Raw genomic sequence first — 20,135 nt, forward strand, 5'->3', positions numbered from 1 at the left:
ATGTGTTAAAGAATGTATAGGATGGAAAACTACAAAATAGGTTCCTAGGAAAATAGGTAGAGTTAAAATTGAAATAAATATACTAATATTAAAGTATGTTTCTTTAAATTGCTTGTTAAAACATCTTTTTAACATATCACCTATAAACTATAGAGTTAAAAGTATTAAAATCAAAGGCAGCAGTTGAATAAAAATAAATCCAATATCATTTGTCCTACTAAATGCAAACTAAATTAGTGCAATAAAAGTAGCAGAAAGTAGAAATGATATCACTTTCAGTTTAATATTATTAAGTTTTTGTGGCCTCATCTTTGAAGGATTAATTTGACTATTTTAATATTTTTATAAATATATTAATTTAAAGTAAATGTAAATCTTTTATAATATTATTTAGTTGATTTGGTTTTCTAAATAATATTTTAAAGGGAGAGTTAAGGGATATTTATTTAAAAAAATTATAGAATATATTATTAAAATACATAATTAACCAATATAATTTTATAATTAAGAGGTAATAAAATAATACTCTTAAATAATTAAGAATTTAAAGAGCACACATATATCATAATAATTGGGATTTCAATTTACAACCCCATATTTTGCCCCTCCAATTAAATTTATTAAAATTGCCAAAAATTTATTCAATAAAACTAAAATATTTTTTTGAAAAATATAAAAAGCTTAATACTAATAACTAAAGATTAATTAGGTTAGCTAAATTAAGGCGATTCACAATCAAATAATAAATAAAATTTTATAGATTTTGTATAAAATAATAAAACGTTTTATTTAATTTTTTAATTAATATTTAATTAGTTGTTTTCAATATTTAGTTGAATATTATTATTAATTTTTATTGTTCTCATTTTTATTGGATTATTTTTGAGCATCAGATAAGAAAGAGTAATCATATCTAAATCCAAGATTTATTGATGGATTTTTTTATGTACTTTATAGACTTAGATTACCAAACTGAGTTGTATTGTTGCTTTACTTTATTCCATTTGTATAAAGTGAGTTGTTTGTAGCAGGGTTATTTGCATTACTTAAATTATTACTGTTCTATTAATTAGGTTTTGAATTTTAATTGTTATAAACCGTATTCCAGTTATTATTTATTATTGACTACTGTTAATAAGGCTATGATGATAAACTTTAAGATTTTTAATTTTATTTATTTTAGTTTGAATTTTGATTTGATAAAAGCTGTTTTTATCCTTATTACTATAAAATTTACTATTATTATTAGGGTTACTGCTATTACTACTATTACATTTAAAGGTTTGTAGATGAGCTTTATGAGCTTTGGTTTTAGCTAGAGTTGGTATTGTTAATAGAGGCCATTTAAATTTAATATGTAAGAGACTTTGACTCAAATGCATCAGCAAAAGAATTCTATCTCTTAAAGAAATCTAAAATCTCTTAATAAATAGGTTTCTATTTTATTATTAAAACAATTTATTTTTTTTAAATATTTATTTATTTATTAATTTACATGAGATTCTTCTATTTACTATCTTAATTTGCTGTATTCTTCTTTTTGTAGCTTCTCAAAAGACTTTTGTGTGCTTTTGAGGATTTCATTAATTTAAACTACTTCACTACTCTTCTTTTTTAATTCCTATAAAAATAGTAAATTAATAATTGAAATTAATTTTCAAAATAAAAATTTACTGCTTCAATAATCTCTATTTTTTTATTTGAAAGCTCTAATTCGTTAATCATAACCAATATTTTGTCTTATAGTCTTTTATTCTCACTAATATATATAAGTTAGCTAATATTGAGATTCTCTCCTTATATGTTATTTTCAACTTTACTTTCATTCTAATTTGTGTAAATTAATAATTAAATATTTAAAAATGAATATTTTATTTTAATCTTTTACATATTCAGCAATTATTTCTGATATTTTTTCTTTAAGCTAGGTTTGAAGTCCTTCTTAGTAAATTTAATTACAAAGACCATCAACGTCAACGATTCCACATTATTATTTTTAGAATTATAACTCATCTATTATAAGCTCCTAAATTGCTTAATATAATTAAGTTGCAGAATTCTTGGTAAGCAAAGACTGTTTAGAAATGTTTTATTTCTAGTTATTGTTATGCACACTTTAGACTATCTTACTTTTTTTCTTATCAGGGCTGCTTTAATCTATTCCTATTTTTTCTTAATATTTAATAGATTCTTCTTCCAAGTTATCTATTCTTTATCTAAGAATTTCGTGAGTTTTTTTTGCCTTAAATTAAAAAAATATTTTTAAAACTTAAAATGATTAATTTATTTTTATATAAATTACCTTCTCTAAAATACCTTATAGATTATTAGAAGTGTCTATTTCATGTAGATACTTGCTCTTAATTATTTTATTCTTTTGATAATTAAGTGATTCTTATATTTCTAAAGATCTAATATTGCATTCTAAGCTGGAATGTAATGTATCAAATCTCATAATTTCTAGGTAAAGCAAATTCAAATTAGTAGAACTGTCTTATTGTGTGTCTTAGGAAATTTAAGAATTATTCTAATCTAATTTAAATAGAAAAAATATTTAATTTAATATTAACAAAAAATATTAATCGTTTACTAATAAGTTATTATTCGATATTTTTAATGAGCTCTTAGAATCTACACTTTGAAATCTTCTGATTGAAGACACATTATTTTACATCTTTCAATACTTGCTGAATGTTAGATTTCACTTTTAGTTAACTTTCCTGCTTCTTTTCTAAAATCTCTTATTACTACTGCTCAAGATTATTCATATTGTATTTAGCTAATTCTAGCACAGTTGCAAAATTTTATTCAGCCTATTGAGACTTGAGCTTTAAATAATCCTATGCCTTGAATTAAAATAAATAATATTATTATTTTACTTATTATTTAATTATTTCTTACAATTTATTCATAGTTCTTTAACGATTATTATAATTGAGCAATCTATTTAGCTCTTTGATTAAGTTCTTACTCAGATGTCATGTTTGAAGTTTAAATTTTAGAATGTAATGTCTATTTATCTTGTTGAGCTTATGACAATTTATCTTGCAGTTACAAATTTTCTTTTTTCAACTTAAGATGAGATTTTAATTTCGAAATAATTATAAGTAAAAATTTAGTTTACCTTTGCTATTTAAGTTTCCTACCTTTGAATTGTATTCTCATATTCCTACAGAAGTTGTTTTAAATCTTAAATTTCTGAGCTCTGGTTATCTACTCTTTCCTTTATTTAGATGTTTTAAATAAAATTAAAGTTATTATAGTTATATATGATATCATTTTCTGAAATTTTGATTTCATTTTAGCAATAAATAAAAAATATATTTTGATGAAAATTTGATAAAAGCAAATAAAAATAATTTCTAATTGAAAATTGATAAAAAATTTGAAGTGAATTTACTTAAAGAATAATATTTTTTTGAACATGATCAAGATTAGAGTATTCTTCTTCTGAAATGTTCTCACCTCCATATTTTTTATAAGCGTTGTTAGAAATAGTTGTTGAAGAGGAGTTATCTTGTGTAGAGTTATACTAAGACTCGCCCTTTTTAAATACAGATTTGTTCATATTCATGTATGTTGCTGTGTCGTATTAAGAAGGAAGCTTATTAATAGTTTCTTCATTTGGAATGGTCACTTCTTAAAATTTTTTTACTCTGTCTAATTCATGTTTTGCTTCCATTAAATCTTTTTTGAGTTATTGGATTATTCTTTGAAGTGCTTCAGGAGAGTTTTTGATATTCATTTTAAAATGATTTTTTATTGATTTGGCTCTGGTAGCAAATTTCAAAGTAGATAAGGTTTCTTCTAAAGAGCTTGAATGGCTAGAACATGTTACAAGAAGAGAAGTTTTAAAATTACCACCAAGACTTTCTTAGAGTATTCTAGTTAATTTTGAGTCTCTGTAGGGAATATGCTCAGAATTAGTTGTAAGAGAATGAATAACATTACCGAGACAACTTAAACTTAAATTAATTTTTTTTGCTTCTTCTAAAATATCACCTATTGCTCCGGTTTTACCTACTTTTTCACTACCTGCTAAATCAACTAAGTTCAATTTTCCCTTTTTTTCAGTATCATTTGGGTATCTTTACTTTATTTCTAACATAAAAATTGTGTGTGAACGAGAACTATATTGATTAATTCTAGTAGCTGCTACTTTTCTAGCCTATTCACCTAATTCTAGCATAGTGAGCAATTCATTTTCTGTTCCAACACTCTTTTTAAGTTTAAAAATATTTTTTTATGCAATTAAATCTATTAAAAATACTTTTCCAAATTAATACTTTTGTATTTTAAAATGTATTTTGCTTAAAGAATTAAATTCAAATAAATCTTTTTATTTTTTTAACAGATTTCAAAATCAAATTTGAATGATTTGATTTAAAATATTATCAAAAAAGCCTTTTTCTATTTTTTGCTGTTTTTAGTATTAGAATTTTTCGAAAAGAGAAAAATATAAATAGAATTGATTGTTCAGTTTAGTAGATAATTATTGGCAAATATATTAATTATCTATTGAAAAGTTTATGTAAATTCTAATAAAGATGCTAAATAAAGCTACTTACTAATTAAGTGAGGCCTTCTACGTAAATACCTCTTGTGGGAGATTCCTTTATTTTTAAATCACATTTTTAAATGCAAAGTAAATCATGAAGATTTTCTTTGTAAATTTCGAGCATAGAGCAAGTTAGAATAAACTCAATATCCATATCACATTGGTTGATGGTTTGAAAAATATGTTCGCTATTTAAAAATATTAAATTATAATTAGGCATCAATTATAAAGTAACTTTCAGAGAGAAAAATTAGATCTCTAAAATTGCTTTAAAATAATATAAATGTAATTAAATAATAATTATTACATGGATCGTGGTATTAAACCTTTTAGGTTTTTATTGTAAATATCACCGAACATACTATATGTTTTTCCTGAACCTGTTTAACCATATGCAAAGATGGTACCATTGTATCCATTCATTACATCTGTGATTGTTTCTCTTCCTACTGCTTCATAAATTTTATGCTAAGATGTGTTTGGGTCAAAGACATAATCCATCGTAAAGACTGTTGAATCTGGCATTAAAACAACAGTTTTTTCATCAGGGTAAAGACAGCAATCGTTTCCTATTTCATTTTTTGTCAGTTCGATTTCAATTTTATTTAAAGGTCTGAATCTAGCGAATACCTTAGTATTAACGCATTTTTCATTATTTTAGAGTGCTTGTTGAAGAATTATATTTGAAGATGAGCGTGAAAGCCCTTTTTACTAATTATTTATATTTTAATACTACTACTAGTTTTACTTCTCTGAATGATTCTATATTAATATAAAATAATTTAAATAACTGTCACAAAAGCTAGATTTATTCATTTGTAATTTATCTATTTGAAATATTTTAAATTTAAAACTTGCACTAGTCTTTTTTTTATATTGAATATATATTAACTCCTTTTATATTTAAAAATAAACATAGTAGAAGAATTTGAATGATTACATAAGGTTGCTCAGGTTTAGCTCTATATCTTGATATTATTTCGTTTTTAAGATTAGCTGAAACATGCTTAAGAGATTAGTTTCCACCATTTCTGCTTTTTGAGCGGCTCTTAGAATTATGCTTTTTAACTTTTGCTAATTCCTTTTTTAATTTTTCAAGCTAAAGATTTGAACTTGATGGAGTGTGATTATTACTACGTGAAGAAAAAAAATTTCCTTAAGTTTTAGCACCTTCGAGGATTGCTTAGGATTCTGAGTAGTTCCTAGAATGCTCGTTAGTTGCGCTTATTATAGAATTATTTTGCTAAGGTATTTGATAATTAGTTTCAAACAAAAAATTATTATGATTATTGCCATTCAAATTGCTATTGCTATTTGAGTAATTATAGCTGTTGTTTTTCATTCCTTGCTTTCTTTAAACTGATCTTTAAGATTTATTAATTCTTTTACCTATCTATCTTTTAATTTTTGATTTTTTGAGATTCCTTAATATTTCAAATTTTTGATTAAATAATTGATTAACATCTCCCTTAATCAAAAATTAAATATAGAGCCTTCATTAAACATTAACAAACAAATAATCAAAAAAACATACAAACAAGCCTAATAAATTTGATATATATCTATCTATCTTAATAAATTTTCAAAGAATAAAAAAATTATTTAAGATTACCAGCTGAATATCCATTCGTTTTTCCATTTGAAATGTAAATTTTTTTGGTTTGGTGACTTAGTTTTGAATTAAATTTTTGTAAATTAATTTATTTGAAAGAAAATAATTAAAATTCATTTGAAAACTTTTACTATTTTTAATCAACTAAAGTAAAATGAACAATAATTGTACTTTAAAAAAAAATCAACTTTTTTATAAAGTGTTGAGCTAGCTATAAATTAAATTTAGATTATCAAAAAATAAATATAAATTGGAGAATTATCAATTGATTTTTCTAAATTTTAAATTATAATTAAATATTTTTAATTTTTTAAAATAAATTCTAAATTGACTTTAATTAATGGCTTTTTATTTGAATTAAAAAAAAATTAATTTTAGTTTACAAAATATATTTGTTAGGATAGAAATTGACAGATAGATTAAATAATTTATTTGAATAATAATTTTTAAAAAATTAATCAATAAAAACTCTTTTGAAGAAAAGCAAAAAAAAATGTTGAAACAATAACATATTATAAAATAAACACATATCAATCTATGTAAACAGTTCCACTTGCAACTGATTCTAGTAGTGAGTTCTAGTTAGTTTTAATAGCGTTTGATAATTTACTGATTTTGTTCTTAAAATCTTGATATTTTGTAAGAATATTAGGTGAAAATATAGAAGAAAAGTCAGTATTTTTAATCTCCTTTGTATAGTCTATAAAATCACTGGAGAGCAAAATGGCTAAACTCTCACAGAATCCTGCGAATTGCATTTACAGATCTTCAAAAAGTACTTTTGATTTAACTTACTCTGGAGTAAAGAAGTATGCGAAGGCATAAGACCACTGTAATGTTTAACGAGAATCAAGCAAAATATTAAATCCATCCTCCAAAAACTGTGAATCGTGGAAGGTAATCTATAGCTATTTACAAAGAGTTTCACGAGTTGGCTGGACTAATTCGTTTTTCTTTTTCTTAATAACCTCAATTGATCTTAAACAATCTTTGAATTTGCCGACATAAAAACTACATTTTTCAAGCATTTTTTATTGCTTTTCTTTATCGGTAAGCTTTTCTTTGTCAGCATTCTAGGCTCCTGTGTAGTTATTACAGTTCATATGAGGAGATTTGTGATGAGTACCATCAGCATCATCTTACCAAGGCTATTCACAAACATAGCAAAACGATTTATTACAAGGAGGAGAGCAGCGAATATAATTACAACCCATCGAACGCTCAACAGCTCTATTACAAAAAGGACATAACTTAGCATTTTGGATAATCCATAATAAGTTTGCATCGTCTCTACCCATCATTTCATTGAACTCACGATGCTATTTGCATGTACAAGGATAATGATTATTTTGCTGGCATTTAAAGCAGAAAGATGTACCACAAAGACATTTAACTTAATTGACAGAAACACCATCCATTTTTTCAGCAGCATACTCACAATTATTACCTGGACAATACTAAATATTCTTGTTTTCTTCAACATAAGACATACCTAAAAATTTCTTGTAATTATCTTTTAATTTAGAATTATTTTCATCTTAAGATAAAACATTAATGATGAAAGAATGGCGAATATAGCTATTACATCCTTCCATCATGCAACGGAAGAATGGGTTTTTTTCCTTTAACTTTTATTCTATAAACCCTTTCCAGCAATCTGTGCAAAAGGTATGACCTTGCTTGCAAGATGCAACTACTTCGCTCTCACAGAAGCACAAATTACATAATTCATCGCTTCCCTTTCTAAATATCTCTTTGATCTCTCCTTTCTTTCTACAATCTTCGTAATATTTCTCTTCCCTGTCAAAGCCTAGATTCTTAAAGACTTTTTCTTAATCAGGAAAGTACTTATTTTATAGTTTTTACATCGACCATCCAAACTCATGGAAAATCAAAATACAATCATCTATGTCCATACAAACAAGTTCTACAACTTCTTCCTTAATTTTGATCATCATTTAGTCAAAGATTTCACTCTAAAGAATGAATGCTTGACCTTCTTCATTTTTAAAACGCTTACTTTCCCACTTTGCAGATAATCCTTTAGTCAAAGTACATTCTTAAGTATCTTCACCTGATTTATATTTTTTGCTACTTTTTTTTTAAGTCATTTTTAGGTGTAAATCACTTTATTCATCCATTTCATCATGTTGATACTCTTCCTCATCATAGTATTCTTAATCATCATATCCTTCATCATCATAGTATCCTTCTTCGTCACTCATTTACTACTATCTATCTATTCTTCTATAACTAAAATTTTTCTTGTAAACTATACTTTGTAAATTAAATTTCAGATATTACAAATTAATTATCTTTTCTATTGAATTTGGAAAATCTTTTCATCGTCAAAATATTGAAACAAATAAATTAATAAGTATAAAGTGAAGAGCGAATTATTTTTGATAAGGATACTCGAAAACACATTTGTTTTTATTAGACTCAACTTTTATTTCTGATCTTATTAATTCTTATAAATTATGATCCTACCTATTTTTTTAAATTTTTTACAATAAAATCAAAGCAACATCTAACTTGGGTTTTTATCATTTCTATATTTCTATGAAATTTAAAATTATTTTGATTTAAGCTTAAAGAAATATAATTTTTTAATAAATAGAGAATTAATTTAAAAAATTTAAATTTAATTAAATACAAAAGAATGAATTATGAATAATTTTAGATTTAATTTCTTTTAAATATTTCATCTTTTTAAATTGATGTTTGTTAAATATATAAAAATTAAAATCTTGAATTAAAAAATAAAACTAAAAAAAAAGTAATTGATTATTTATTTGCAAAGAGATGTTTTTGATGAAGTATTTTGTAAATAATTTTATCAATATGCAATATAAATTTAATAATTAATATTGAAAAAAGCAATACCAAAATAAATGTTTAGAACTTGACTTAGGTATTAATTAAAAATATTTAATAACTCGCGAGATATTTTTTGGTTTAGATATATTAAATGTTTGGATGACCAATAAATTAATAAATAAATATATCTATGGATATTGTAATATTGAAATTGATTAATTTAATATTTATATTGAAATATTGTAAACAAATATTAATTAAAATTATCTTAATCAAAGCTAGGTATTGATTGAATATTTTTACAAGTAAGTTATAGAGTTAGCTCTCACTGAATATTTGAATGACTAGCAAAACACTTATCAATAATTTGGTTATTCCCAATTAAATAGAGGATACTAATTTGGAGCAGATTAATGTTTAGTAAATAGTCTCTTAGTTGGTCACAAATTCTACTTTTTATAAGGAAAAGAAAAGTGTAATTAAATCTTCTAGGGCTTATTATGCAGATTAACCGTTAAGCATAAATGTAGGAGTTAAATATGAGCCCTATGTATTTGAGAAGAATTTAAAGAAAAATCATCGGTCTAAATTGGAAGAAGAAGTTTATAAAATAAAATAATACACGATTGACATCTAGAGAGCGGATTAGGAGGCAAAAGTTAAAGATAAAAATTTTGAGAAAATGAGATAATTAGATATGCAAAGTTTAGAGAAAAGGATCCCAAAGTTAGCGATTTTACATAAGATTTAAGCTTTTCATAGACGAAAATGTCCTTAATTTGATATAAATAAATGCCTAAACAGAAAGAAATAATATTCTGATGATATTTCAAGAGAAGAAATTATTGAAATGGAAGAAAAAAAGATTTCTTAATAAGTAGCTCGTAAAACATTACTTCAAAGACAATAGGATATAATAAAGAGATGTCTGTCTCCAAAGATGAGAGAAGTCTTAGGAGTTCATATAGAATTAAAAAACGATAGTTTTGGAGATGAATCAAACAATCACTAAACTTATAATTAAGCTAGACGTGTAAGCTCGTTTGGATTTTCTAGCCGTACTCCTTCTAACCGTCACTAAACTCCTTGTTGCTCTTCTTTCCATGACGATAATATTTAAAAGAATTATATGAATAAATCATATAATAGCTCAAGAGCGTAATCATCTTCAGAAAATAGAAGAAAAAATTTAGTTAACTAGTCTTTGGAAATGAATATGCAATCATATGGATAAACTTATTAAGAAAGTTAAGCTTAACCTATAAGCCAGAAAAGGCATAGCTTTTTGTTCCCTGCAAGTCATCAAATTCTTTAGTAAAACATTGAATAAAGTAGTATTTAGTAATATAATTAAAACACTTATAACGGCAGTACATTATAATCTACGATTTAATAAGCTTAAAATAAACGAAAAATTTCTTCTGCAATGTGTAGCCCCTAAATACAGACACCAATGTAATAAAATTCACCTGAAAGGGAAAAATAAGATCTATTAATGTAGAGAAAATAGAGAGAGAATAGCCCAATGAGATTCCTTTTCAAAAAATATGAAAACGTTGTAAATGAAAGTTATGATGATTTTAGAATTGAAATGAAAAATATAGCTGATGTATATTTGCCACATTAAAAATAAAGTAAAAATTCAAACAGTGGAACACAGCAAACTGATACAAATAATGCTAAAACTTAAAACACAGAAATAAATTAAGCAAGAAAACTATCAGTTTAATAGATCCTAAATGCAAATGCTACCAATCAGAATATTTATGAATAGCTTTCAAGCCAATAAAATTTATAGTAAAATGCAAATTAAAGAAAATAGTCTATTTCACTTTCATAAAATAACTAACAAAAATCAAGATTTAATAATTTTTAATCTTCTTCTCCTCAGTAATAGCAGTAAACTACTGCAGATAATTTTGAAACATAAAATGTAGAAAATTCAGGAATGCCAAGTTAAAAGCAGTCAACTACTGCAAAAGGCAGATTCATAGAGAAAAATTAAGGGGTGTAGTAACTGAATAAGACATTAACAGAATTTGAAAAAGAGAATTAAAAAATTAAAAAACAAGTAAATAATTTTTAAAAGAATTTGGAAAAAAACGATAAAAAAATGGATGAAGCATTAGAAATGAGACGAAAATGTGATTCTTACAATGTAAGTGATTTTCTAATGAAGGTTCAATAAAAAAAAATAACTGAATAAGAAGAAAAATAAAAATAAGAAACAATAAAGAAAAAATTTAGTAAAGTAGAAAGAAATACTTAAAATAATGGGCAAATACATTAAAATAATTGATATTATTATTTTAATCATTTTTAACTATTAATTTGTAAACCTTTTTATTATTCTTAGCTTTTAATAAAATTTTTATATTACTTGTAAATGAAATTACTTTTGTAAATAAATTAATAAAATGATTGATTTTTAAAATATTAAATAAATAAAAAAATGTTAATTAATTTTAAAAAACAAACTGAAATTCTTTAAAACTTAAAAATAAATATCATAAGAATTAATTAGTTGTTTAAGCAAAGAAATATTTATTTATAATTAACTCCACTACCATGTTAATTTATTTTATTTATTTTTAAGTTTCAACTTAGTAAAGATCATTTTATTTATTTTTCAAAAATTATTAATAAAGTTATAAATTATATTTTGAGTATAAAAAATGAATTTATTTAAAAAGGAAAATTTTATTATTAAATTTACAGATAAATACTTAGTTTCTTATATAAGTATATAAATTAAAAAGTTTTATCAAATTAAAAAGTATTATTAATTTAACCTTGCTTTTAAAGCAAAATATCATTTTATATTTTATATATCGAGATTTTATTATTAAGAAATTATTTTTTTTAAATTTTTTTAGCTACTTAAGATTTTAATATTTTATAATGCAAAAATAATCTAAATTTCTCTTCTTGATTAAATTTATCTTTTTTTTAGAGCAAATCATGAAACATTTAAAAAATTTTTATTTTTCACTTACCACAAATTAATAACTATAATTATATCACAAGCAAATATAAATTACAATAATCTGATCAGAAAAAAAATTTGTTTTAATAGGTTAAGAATAAATTAATTAAAAATGATTATTATTCAGAATAATATATTTAATAAAGAATTATTTAAATTTAATCATTAACTATTAATTATCCTTATTTACTTTATAATAGTATACTTTTTTTAACAGAAAACGAAAATAGTTAAGTTACTGAAAGTAAATATGGATGGATGATTCTTTAGGTATGCTTATTATGGATAGTGTTAGAAATTTTATATCCACATAAAGATTTATTAATTAAGAATATTGCTTATCTTTAAGCACTTGATTTGACTACTTAGTAGTGGGAGTGCTTGTATTTAGCATCACAAAATATAAATAAGAATGAAATAAATAAATAAAAAAGCAGGAGTAATTAAAAAAACTAAATCAAAAAAAATAAACTTTTGTAAATATTATTGATTTTCTAAATATTATACAAAAGTAATTTATAATAAAAAACAAAATTGATTAATCAATCTGTGATTTATTAATTGAATAGAATCTATCTATATAAATAGGGATCGCTCATTTAAGTAAATCACTAAAATAAATTAATGAGTGAAATGATCAATTAAAAGATTAAACCTGATGTAGACTTGCATTCTTACTACAAAATGAGGACAAAGGGGAAAAAATTCTCTCTTGAATTTAATTAAATGTCTTATACTCATGGTTCTTTAAGTGAGAATATAAGGGACGGGCTCATTTTAAGTAATCAAATGAGTAAATAATTATTAATACTAATTTGAATATCATATTTTATTATGTAAAACTGATCAATCATAATTGATAAATAAATTGTATTTAAATACTTAGAAACAATTAACGAAAGTGATGAGTTCAATCAATCAAAAATCAATGAAGCGTAGAACTAATTTTTGTAGCCTTAATCTGATATTTTTATAGGTAGTTCTGAATCCCATCTAAGTCAATCAGCGAATGAAGATTAGATGAATTCCAAAATCAGGCTACTTAATAATAAAAAGTAATCGATGGAAATAGGAATATAAAATAATGATATGTTTAATGATACTAAATGCAATAGCTCAACAACTCATTACAATCCAGAAATGCACAGCAAAATAAAAAAAACTCATAAAATTGGAACGAAAAGCTCACGGAGTTTAGATTACGCTTCCAAATATAAGAATAATTATAATTATATTAGAAATTTTCTTGTAAGTGGCTAACCTAAATTTAAAAATAAATAAGATAATTGTTTTCCAAATTAATAAATAAATCAATAACAATTTGATTAAAATGATTGCAGCGGAGAGAACATTTAAAATTTGAACACACATAAGAAGAAAAGAAAGTATAGTCATTCTATTGATGAAATATTGTGGAAATCTAAGCATCAAAGCTTAGCATCTTAATTGGAGTTTTAAAACCAAAAAAAATTAACAACACGCTTAGAATGTCAATCCTCTATTCATAATTTACTAAAAAGTAAGCTTGCCTAATTTAAGATGAAAAGAGCTAGTTCAGATCAATCATAAATGCTAACAGTAATAGAAATTATGGAATAATTCTATTCTAGATAAGCTATTAAAAATATCAATTAAAATGAATTAGATATTTCCTATGATTTCAATACTTCCTGCTGTTCTAACTCTATTACGCCTTAGTTTTTCACTGAGGAAACAGCGGCAAAGTATATTTTGAAACTCTTCAAAAACAGAAACTTTTTAAAGAAAAATTATTTAGAAGAAATTCATAAAAGCAAAGAAGGTCATATTTAATTTAAGGAATGCTGTCTTGAGGGAAAATGCGCAGCAAACGGAAACAAAACACCACATGTAAATAAAATCAAGTGCATGCATAAATACCTCCTTTTGTATAGAGCATTTTAAGATGAATAATTTTTCAATGAGCTAGTAATTAATACATACGATTTTCTAATAAGCAATCATGAGTTATTTACTCAAATGGTTTGCTTCTTCTTTTTCAATGATAATGTCTCTTTTAATAGATAATTTAAATGTCTTGAATTTTGTCTTAAATGGATCTCTAAAAGGCCTTTTACTTTCCAAGAAAATTCAGACCTGTTTTATAAAATGAAAGAGTTTGTATAATTTATAAAATTAAAATATTGTTCTTTCAAATTATCTGAAAATGGAGCAGCTTATTAAAAGCAAGCTTCTCCCTGTAAATGCGATTCCTTTTTAAAGCAATTTAATTTTGTAAATAATCCAAATGATAATTAAGAGCAAATTTATATTATATAGAAAGATCCTCTTACTATTTAATCACCAATAAAACTTTTGAAACAAAACTTTTCTACACCAGCAATGGACGAAGCAAGGTCATATGAATTTTATAAGTTAAAAAATCTTCAATAAAATAAATCTGAAGCAATTAGTCATCCTGAATATAACTTAAGACAAAACAGTATAGGCAGTAACTAAAACTCATATTTTGATAACCGTATGCAAAGCAATGACTTCTCTGTCTAAAATTCCTTTAACAATATAAACAATAATAACTCTTACAACTCAATTCCTTTAAATAACATAAAAAGTGAATCAAATAATAATAGCAATAATAACGACAATGTTAATAGTAATAATTATGATAGCACACATGTATCTTTAGCTTCTAGATCTGAAAAGAGAAGAGGCCCTCCACCTGCTCTTGCTAGATATAATAACACTCCAAATTAAAATTAAGCTAAGAAATTGCTTTCTAAAATTATTTTAAACTAAAATTCTTCTTCTCCATAAAAAATTTAAGAAGAAAAGTAAATCGAAAAGAGTTAATAACAAATATAGAGTTTTGATAGTAAAACCACTTCAATACCTTTTATAAAAGACAGTAGAGGAGCTACAAGCTCAATATATTGTAATTCTCAAGCGACTGCAGCATGCACCTTTACAAATCAAGGAGAGAATGTGATTTTTTCATAAACAGAGTCTTCTGCTCACATAAACACTTTTAAATCATTATTTTCAGAAAGAAAAGAAAGTCAAGATTTGTTGTAAATACCTTAATTTAAGGGTCCTTAAGTAAAATCCATGCTAATTAATTAAACATAAAGCATAGATGAGTTTTCTTCATCATACAACAATAAAACAGGTCTTATTTATCCTACCAATTTATCTGCTTCTCTCTACCTAGAATAATAGTCTAGCAACAATTTAGATAACAATTATTTGTCTGGATCTAATAGTATGAGCAAGTCTCATCAACCACCATAAAAATAATATGCCAAGTTAAGCCAGCTAGAGACTAAGTAGAATCACATTTAGTATAAGGATGGAATTAAAGAAGAAGAAATTATTGAATCTTAGGAATCTTCTTATATCTCTTCTTAGTCTTCCTCTGTAAGAGAAAAAAGTTACAGCGCCAGTTAATTAACATTAGTTGTTTAGTCTATTTAATAGGGAAACTCATCATCGAATTCGAATGGAAATAATTCTAGTTTAAAATCTTATCAAAACACTAGTGCTTTGAAATTAAGTCCTCCAAGCTAAAATGTAAGCCAACTAAAATAAATGAGTCCTAATAACAGTAATCAGCAAAACAGTTCTTTAAAATTGAGCTTGAATAATGATAGCGAAATAAAAAAAAATAAAAAAAAGTAATTAAATAAAAGACTAACTGCTGATGAAATATAGCTATAAGAAATGTCTGAAAAGATTATGCAAATAGAAAACACCTTAATTTAGACAGAGGTGAAACAAAATGATATTAGATTGACTTCATAATTTGCTTAGACATTTAAGTGTCTTTCTTAATCTTAGCTCCAATAGATTCAAGATAAATGGCATGCAACTATAAGGTCAAGATTCTATGAAAGACTAAATACCTAAATTCTGAAGGAAAAGTTTTCTCATGACATTTTCATTTAGTTTGATATAGACATAATAGCTTAACAAATATGTCTTATTGACCACTCATTATTTTATAATATCAATATTTATGAGTTGTTCCAAGACAAAAGACTCAAATCCTTTAATTTATTTACGCAGTATGGTTAAAAAAAGAATCTTAATCTTGTCAAAAGACGCTTTAACTTATTTACTTACTTCATTATTTTTATAATATTATTGCAACATTCACAGTCAGAGACACTTCAAATGTATGAAAAGCTACTTCATTTAAGTGAAAGGGCTCTTGAGTACTAAAATTACAATCTTTGTCTATAAATTTATTCATCTTTTAACTCAAGTATAATTTATGAGAAAATAAAGCAAGTCTAGTAAGTATCTTCTTAGTTAACTAAAAAAAGATTCTCAGTTTTAGAAAAAGCTATTGAATTCAATCGCTCTTTTCATAGTTTAAAAGAGTCTATGAGTAAAGCTAATCCTCCACTCGTACCTGCTTTGAATATAATCACAAGAGACCTCACATTATTAGATCAGATTAAAGATGATTTCATCTAAGTTCAGCACTAGTAGCAAATAGATCTAGTCAAATTTGAAGAAATATCTAAACTTTCTCAAATAATTTTTAATGTAAAACGTCACAAATATCCTTTTGTAATTTACCCTGCAGTCTATGACTTTTTCTCTGTATAATTTGAGAGGTACATGGCTCAATACATAGATATGAAAGATATATCAACAGTTGAGTTTAAGCTCTCTGAGTTTGCTAAGAAATCTTGCTCTTCTAATTCTTCTAAAAACTGATCTGGAAATAAACTCCAAATAATAATAATAATTTTTAAAAATAATAAAATAAAAACACATAAAAACATAAATAAATAAATAGAAACAAAGAAGAAGAGTTTCGTCCATATTAGCCAACATCCATTTTAAATTACTAAATAATAATTTAACAAACAACTATAAAATACCATAATAACTTATAATATAAAATAATAAAAATTTATTACACTTATTTAAATTAATATTTGAAGATTATTTATATAGCAATTTTCTCCTATAAATTAAGTATTTATATATTAAATAATGTCTGTCTGCTAACATATACTTATTCTCCTATATTTATATTAAAATGGTTTATTTGTTATAAACTTTAATAATTGAATTTTGCATACGTTCCTTTAAATAAAGCCTTATAAAATAATAATTTTTTTAATCTTCATTTCTAAAATTTAAAAATAATTCTTCATTTAATAAAAAAAAACTAAATTCATTTTTATTTTGGATATTTTAATAGACTTTTAAAATAAAATACTTATCAAATCCTTTGTTTTTTTTATAATTTAAACTTATTAAATCAACTTGAAATCAATTGTATCTTTTGAACATAAAGTTATTAAATATTATTAGATATAAAAAAAACAGGATATTCATAATTAAAAATGGGTTAAAAAATGTGTTTAGATGGTCACAAATCAGAAATATATAAATAACATACCAGCAATAGAGGTTTGTAGAAAAAGCCAGAAATATATTAACCTGAAAGCGAATCATAAAAAATATATAAATAACATACCAGCAATAGAGGTTTGCAAAAAAAGCCAGAAATATCTTAATCTGAAAGCGAATCATAAAAGTATGTAGAAAAAAATTATAGTGGCGACATCACAATTTTGTTATATGATATTACAAACATAAATAAAAAACCTCTAAAAATAAAGTATTTTAGAAATAACTTTGATAAGGGATTGCTTTTAAGACAAGTTCATATAATATACCCAAGCAGTTATGTATATTATTTTGATGAAAAAAATAATTTTAAGTGTTTAAATTCGGAAGATAAAAGTGCAAAAATTTATGACATATTATGTAACCCTGATTTTAAATAGCTAGGTGCAAACAAACATCCATGGTTATATATTTCTTTAACTCCAATCCAAAATTAAATAAATTAAGAAGATGAGATATTAAAAACAATATAAGAATGTAGAAATTATGTTAAAAGCTTATGAAAAAAAAATGCAAAATTAATTAATAAATTATCAAACATTTTATCATTTACTACTTTAAAATGAAATTTAATTTGTGTTATTTATTCCAATTTAATTAAGAGTTATTAATAGATTTCAAAGCTTTATATCAAAAAAAGTTTAATTAAAAAAAATATTTTAAAATATTTATAAGAAATATCCTAAAATAGTAAAATTAACAAAATTATTTATGTTTACACCCATCTTTATTTATTTATTTAATTAGTTAGCTGATTAATTATTAGTTTTTTAATTTAAAAACAATTCTAAAATTTTTAATTTTATATAGATATTTAAATTAATATTTGATAAATATTAATATATAAAAAACAAAAAAAAAATATTAAAATTATGAAAAGTTTTTGGTTGAAATGACATTTTATTTTGATAACATTAAGATGACTGATTTATTAATAAATAGATTGATAGCATAAGATAATTTTAAATGTATAAAAATATTAATGTTTTTTAATTAACACTATATACTCTATTAATTAATACATAAGTCTATTTTTAGAAAAAAAGTTAATAATTTGTTATAGAACAAAGCATATATAGTGATATAAACATTTAATTATTTATATATTATTAATTCTAATTATAAGTATATTACAAGAGTTAAATAAATAAATAAGTAAATCTTTTGTTATAGTAATAATCAACTTTGTTAGTTTTAATTCTTTTAATTAATTTTATCCTTGAAAGAAACAAACTGCTTGACTTCTTTTGGATTCATAACCTCATTTACTGTAGTTTTTTGCATATTAGCAAAATTACTTTCGCTTCTTAATTCCAGGACAGAGTCCCCCACATCTAAATATTAGAGTTAGTTATAGCTTTCTTGAGTTTTAAAGAAAAAAGGTCTTTTGTATTTAGCAAGGACTTAGTTAAAATCATGTCTGTATATCATCTGTTATTAAAAATAGTAAATTCTATTTAAGAACTATAACCTAAAAAAGATATTACGTCTATGGATTTAATTTAAAACTAAAACTATTTCTCTTCTTCTGATTCTATTACAATTGAAAATCCTTTCAAAATAAACTTATCGTAAATGAAATTCTGCATAAATTTCTATTATATGAACAAAAATCATGAATTACTTCAATCAAACCTAATCTAAAAATATTACAGATGAATCTTGTCCCTTTAGTTTCTCTACTAAAAATCTTGAAAAAGGAATCTAAATTAAAAAATGTAATTAAAGTCAAGTAAAAAGTAAAGAAAATATTTTTCTACTTCAACAGTTTACCATTCATTTGTATTATCGATAGTGAAAGCCTAAAAGAAATTTAAAATTATTTTAATCAAGTAAATAAAAAATTAGCTAATTAATTAATTAATTAATTACATAAGCATCATGAAGCAAGTCATAATCTGAACTACAAGTGATGTGGGTTTTATATAAATTTCCATCTGTTTTTATTTGCATTCTGATTCCATTGTAATTTTTCAAATTAATTCTGGATGAGAACTATATTTTTAAATATTTTATTCATTTTATTTATTTAATTTAATTTTTCAAAAAACTTGAAGTTATTACTTCACATGCTAAACCTACATACATTCTTTATTAAAGCAAATTATTTCTTTCTTCTACTAGCTTTCCTTTTACTTCAGCTATTATTCAAATAAAATATTTAGAAATTAAATTTTTATTCAAATTTGGAATTTAAAAATAAATATATTTAAATTTACCATATTTTTCTTCTTCATTAAATGCAAGAGTTCCAATAGATTCCCCTCCTACTTATTCATCAGTTGAAAGAGCCCAATCATAGAAGAGAGAAGGAGAATCGAATTTATAAAAAGGGACACAAAGATCTTTGTATGATTCTTTCTCAAATTATTCAACGCTTTCGATAGAATTAGTGTTTACTTTTATAAATTATTAAAGAATTTTAATTTTTAACTCAATTTTTATCATAAAATTCTAACACCAATTAAACTATAAAATGAATTCTCATATTTTTTATAATCTAGAAAGTGCTACAATATTGATTAATTTATTAATATACTTGCTTTTGTAACTCCTTTCCATCTAATGCTCAGAGGTATCGAAATGTGATTTTTAAAGGACTTTATTCTATAAAAAAACTTGAAAAAAGAGCTATAATTAGTTAAATTCTTCATGAGGATATTTTTCAGCTTGTCTATTTGCGCTTCTTAAACAGTATTAAATTTGTATATTGAAAGATATTACTTTATTAAATACTAAATTTTGTTTGCTTT

General features: G+C 23.6%; 6 protein-coding genes across 6 annotated transcripts; 3 read left to right on the forward strand and 3 right to left on the reverse strand. All coding sequences in view use genetic code 6, as the record gives it.

The window, feature by feature from the left end:
* Positions 1-822: 822 nt before the first annotated feature.
* Positions 823-5,975, reverse strand: TTHERM_00238980 (kinesin motor catalytic domain protein; the record flags this gene model as incomplete). The annotated part of the gene is made up of 12 exons (XM_001024823.2): positions 5,499-5,975; positions 4,866-5,320; positions 4,569-4,746; positions 3,401-4,219; positions 3,125-3,223; positions 2,902-3,072; positions 2,591-2,846; positions 2,303-2,532; positions 1,889-2,242; positions 1,675-1,827; positions 1,496-1,621; positions 823-1,437 (listed from the first exon to the last, which is right to left on the reverse strand). The coding sequence occupies exons 1-12, from the start codon at positions 5,898-5,900 to the stop codon at positions 823-825; spliced, it is 3,858 nt and encodes a 1,285-aa protein (XP_001024823.2). The 5' UTR covers positions 5,901-5,975.
* Positions 5,976-6,700: 725 nt separating this feature from the next.
* Positions 6,701-8,395, reverse strand: TTHERM_00238990 (Ibr domain protein; the record flags this gene model as incomplete). Its single annotated transcript, XM_001024824.3, has 1 exon — positions 6,701-8,395. One exon carries the CDS (start codon positions 8,393-8,395, stop codon positions 6,701-6,703), a length of 1,695 nt encoding a protein of 564 aa, XP_001024824.1.
* A 935-nt stretch (positions 8,396-9,330) lies between these two features.
* Positions 9,331-11,289, forward strand: TTHERM_000238999 (RasGEF domain protein; the record flags this gene model as incomplete). The annotated part of the gene is made up of 1 exon (XM_012800214.1): positions 9,331-11,289. One exon carries the CDS (start codon positions 9,331-9,333, stop codon positions 11,287-11,289), a length of 1,959 nt encoding a protein of 652 aa, XP_012655668.1.
* A 1,311-nt stretch (positions 11,290-12,600) lies between these two features.
* On the forward strand, positions 12,601-16,677 carry TTHERM_00239000 (RasGEF domain protein; the record flags this gene model as incomplete). The annotated part of the gene is made up of 2 exons (XM_001024825.2): positions 12,601-12,769; positions 12,863-16,677. The coding sequence occupies 2 exons, from the start codon at positions 12,601-12,603 to the stop codon at positions 16,675-16,677; spliced, it is 3,984 nt and encodes a 1,327-aa protein (XP_001024825.2).
* Positions 16,678-17,315: 638 nt separating this feature from the next.
* On the forward strand, positions 17,316-17,885 carry TTHERM_00239010 (hypothetical protein; the record flags this gene model as incomplete). The annotated part of the gene is made up of 1 exon (XM_001024826.1): positions 17,316-17,885. One exon carries the CDS (start codon positions 17,316-17,318, stop codon positions 17,883-17,885), a length of 570 nt encoding a protein of 189 aa, XP_001024826.1.
* Positions 17,886-18,561: 676 nt separating this feature from the next.
* TTHERM_00239020 (carbohydrate-binding domain 11 protein) lies at positions 18,562-20,036 on the reverse strand (the record flags this gene model as incomplete). Its single annotated transcript, XM_001024827.2, has 8 exons — positions 18,562-18,813; positions 18,870-18,977; positions 19,036-19,086; positions 19,143-19,184; positions 19,255-19,377; positions 19,447-19,523; positions 19,602-19,781; positions 19,922-20,036. The coding sequence occupies 8 exons, from the start codon at positions 20,034-20,036 to the stop codon at positions 18,562-18,564; spliced, it is 948 nt and encodes a 315-aa protein (XP_001024827.2).
* Between the last annotated feature and the right edge of the window lie 99 nt (positions 20,037-20,135).

The sequence above is a fragment of the Tetrahymena thermophila genome (genome assembly GCF_000189635.1).
Source record: "Tetrahymena thermophila SB210 genomic scaffold scf_8254373, whole genome shotgun sequence".
NCBI lineage: Eukaryota > Ciliophora > Oligohymenophorea > Hymenostomatida > Tetrahymenidae > Tetrahymena > Tetrahymena thermophila.